This window comes from Propithecus coquereli, unplaced genomic scaffold, assembly GCF_000956105.1.
Source record: "Propithecus coquereli isolate 6110/MARCELLA unplaced genomic scaffold, Pcoq_1.0 Scaffold45, whole genome shotgun sequence".
Taxonomy (NCBI): domain Eukaryota; kingdom Metazoa; phylum Chordata; class Mammalia; order Primates; family Indriidae; genus Propithecus; species Propithecus coquereli.
Window position 1 is genome coordinate 8742126 of NW_012150285.1, and position 3248 is coordinate 8745373.

General features: G+C 36.2%; 1 protein-coding gene across 1 annotated transcript in view; it reads left to right on the top strand.

Moving 5' to 3' along the window:
- MASTL (microtubule associated serine/threonine kinase-like) overlaps positions 1-3248 on the top strand; it is a 50042-nt gene that overhangs the window by 24554 nt on the left and 22240 nt on the right. Inside the window, exon 6 of the mRNA XM_012654853.1 lies at positions 1367-2506. Coding sequence (XP_012510307.1) covers positions 1367-2506 — 1140 coding nt within the window. The remainder of the gene's footprint in view (positions 1-1366; positions 2507-3248) is intronic.

Here is a 3248-nt window from a genome sequence, read left to right on the forward strand (position 1 = left end):
GCTAGGATTACAGGTGTGAGCCACCACGCCCAGCCTCAACCCCTGTCTCTTAAAAAAAAAAAAAAAGAATAAATCTTCTATTTGATAAAATAATTTGGATTCTATTTGTTTCTCATTCTTAGTAATAGGATTTACTTCATTATTATTAGTTATTTGTATTTTATGAGCAAGGCCAAATTAACTTTTAGTTAAGGCAAGGTTTGTCAATCTTTTTTCCTTTTCCCTTTACAGTCTGTAATATGGGTAATACATGCTGCAAGATAAAGAGATTTTCATTAGTACTATTATTACACCTCTTTCCTATTAAGAAAGCATACTGTATACTATTTCAGTTTATATGCAGCTTTACTTCTTCCTCCCACTTCTACACCCCTGAAGAAGTCGATGGTCGGATTATCCCAGTGCTTCTCAAGTTACTGTCAGAGGAGTGATAACTGACCGTGAGGGTCTCTCTGATAAGCCTTATACTGATCCCCAAATGAGTCATTTTCTGTGCGTGCAGATCAGTGAGTTGTAAGTCAAGAATTTCCTTTTTGCTGTTACCAAGTGCTTCTTATTATTCCTAAGTAAGTTAATGATAGTTAATAAAGTTTGATATTCACACATCAAAAATAGGCACTATGAGAGTTTCCTGAAGACTCACTCTACTTGAGTAATATTGTAAAAGTCCTGGTCACCACGTACCGGTTTGCAGTACTACGTACAGAGCTCTTAATGCACACGAGCACCTGCAGATAGTTGGAATTCAGTTTTCGATAAAAGCATTTTGTTATTAATGCGTCATCAGTTCATCTTGTTGACAATGGATTTTAATTCCTGCTATTTTTGTTTCGTAATTATAAATTACCCTTAGTTCACCTTCATCCTTATAAGCTTGGTTTTATTATACTTGTGTGAAGTGTAACATGTCTACAATAACAATATTTTTGGTCTATAATTTTTCATTGACTAGACTTCAAGCCCTGTGCATTTTACTATTCAAAACAGAATCATGTATACCCTTATTGCAAAGCAGACACATACATAATGTAGTCTTACCCCCAAATTTGCCTGAGTAGGTTGCCTTTTTGTTAATTTGTCCTGTTTGAGTAACATGTACTACACTACCAAAATAAGTATTATAGATAATTGATTTAAATTTTAGACCAGTGTTTCATTCAAAATAATGTATATGAGCTTATACTATAATTATTTATATTGCTTTGTAATTCTCTGTTATCATTGTTTATTTCTTCCATTTGAAAGTGGAAATAGGTAGCATAGTAATTTATGGGATCATTTATCCTACCTTAGTGGACAATGGTTAAAAAAGGTCAAAGAATCTCAGGTTTATATAACTAAAAAAAGTATTTTTTTCCTCTCTTAGGAAAGTGACGAGGCACTGGGCTCTACAGTGAGTTCGAATACAGTTGAAAAGTTATGTGCAACATCTACAAATGCTATCGAAACCAAAAGTTTCCACAAAAAGGATCTTGAGTTAACCCTTTCTCCCATTCATGACAGCAGCGCCATTCCTGCTGCTGGAAGCTCTTGCGTAAACCTTGCTAAAAAATGCTTCTCTGGAGAAGTTTCTTGGGAAGCAAGAGAACTGGATGTAAATAATATAAATACAGCCACTGACACAAGACAGTCTGTTTTCCATCAGGCACATCAGTGGGCTGTAGATTCTGGTGGTATGTCTGAAGAGCTCCTTGGGAAAAGAGGTTTAAAAAGAAATTTTGAGTTGGTTGACTCCAGTCCTTGTCAGAAAATTATACAGAATAAAAAAAATTGTGCCGAGCATAAGCAGAGTAATGAAATGATGGTTTGTTATGCAGATCCAAGTACAGGTTTAACAGCGGAAGTCCAGGACCTTAGGCTGTCAGTACATAGAAGTCAACAAAATGACTGTGCCAATAAGGAAAACATTGTCACTTCGTTTACTGATAAACAACAAACACCAGAAAAATTACCTATACCAATGATAGCAAAAAACCTTATGTGTGAACTGGATGAAGACTGTGAAAAGAATAATAAGAAGGACTATTTAAGTTCCAGTTTTCTATGTTCTGATGATGAAAGAGTTCCTACAAGTGTTTATATGAACTCTGACCCATCTTTACCTGGAATTTCTATAATGGAGAGTCCATTAGAAAGGCAGTCCTTAGATCCAGATAAAAGCATCAAAGAGTTCTCCTTTGAAGAATCAAATATTGAAGATCTAATTATTGTATCACCAGACTGCCAAGAAAATACCTTGCCAAGAGGTGTTGAGAACCCGGCTGTTCAGGATAGTAACCAAAAAATGTTAGCTCCTTCTTTGGTGGTATTGAAAACATTAACCTCTAAAAGAAATGCGGTAGCTTTTCGAAGTTTCAACAGTCATATTAATGCATCCAGTAACTCAGAACCATCCAAAATGAACATTACTTCTTTAGATGCAATGGATATTTCATGTGCTTACAGTGGCTCATATCCCATGGCTATAACCCCTACTCAGAAAGGAAGATCCTATATGCCATATCAGGTATATCATAACTTTCTAATACTTCATTCTTTGGATTCTGGGAAGTAAACTAGTAAGACAGACATTTGTCTCTCACCTAGACTATGCGGTAGTAATCGTAGAGTTTTGTTCTCTTTGTTGAGAATCTATGGATTGTTGGAAGTTTCCATGTAGAAAGGTAAAGCTGGTAGTAATTACGTTCATTATTTTTAACTACAATGCCTCCTTCTATAATATTTGTGTAGCTCTATATACTTTTTTTTTTCTATATACTTTTTGAAGAAAATATAGTCTCATATTGTCACTTGATCTCAGAGATACGATGAGATACAGAATTAAAGTCCACTCTACTTTACTGCCTTTTAAGGACATAGGTAGATGATCTCTTTTCTTTATAGAAAAAAGTTGAGGCTGGGAGAGACACTCGTCTCTACTAAAAAAAAAAAAATAGAAAAATTAGGTGGGTGTCATGGCATGCGCCTGTAGTCCCAGCTACTCGGGGAGGCTGAGGCAGGAGGGTTGCTTGAGCACAGGAGTGTGGGGTTGCAATAAGCTATGATGACACCACTGCACTCTACCTGGGGTGACTTAGCGCGACTGTCTCAAAAAGGAAAAAAAAAGTTGAAAAATATACATTTCAAATCTTTTTTTTTTCTTTTCTTTTTTTTTTGAGGCACAGTCTGGCTCTGTTGCCCGGGCTAGAGTGCCGTGGCATCAGCCTAGCTCACAGCAACCTCAAACTCCTGGGCTCAAGCGATCCTCC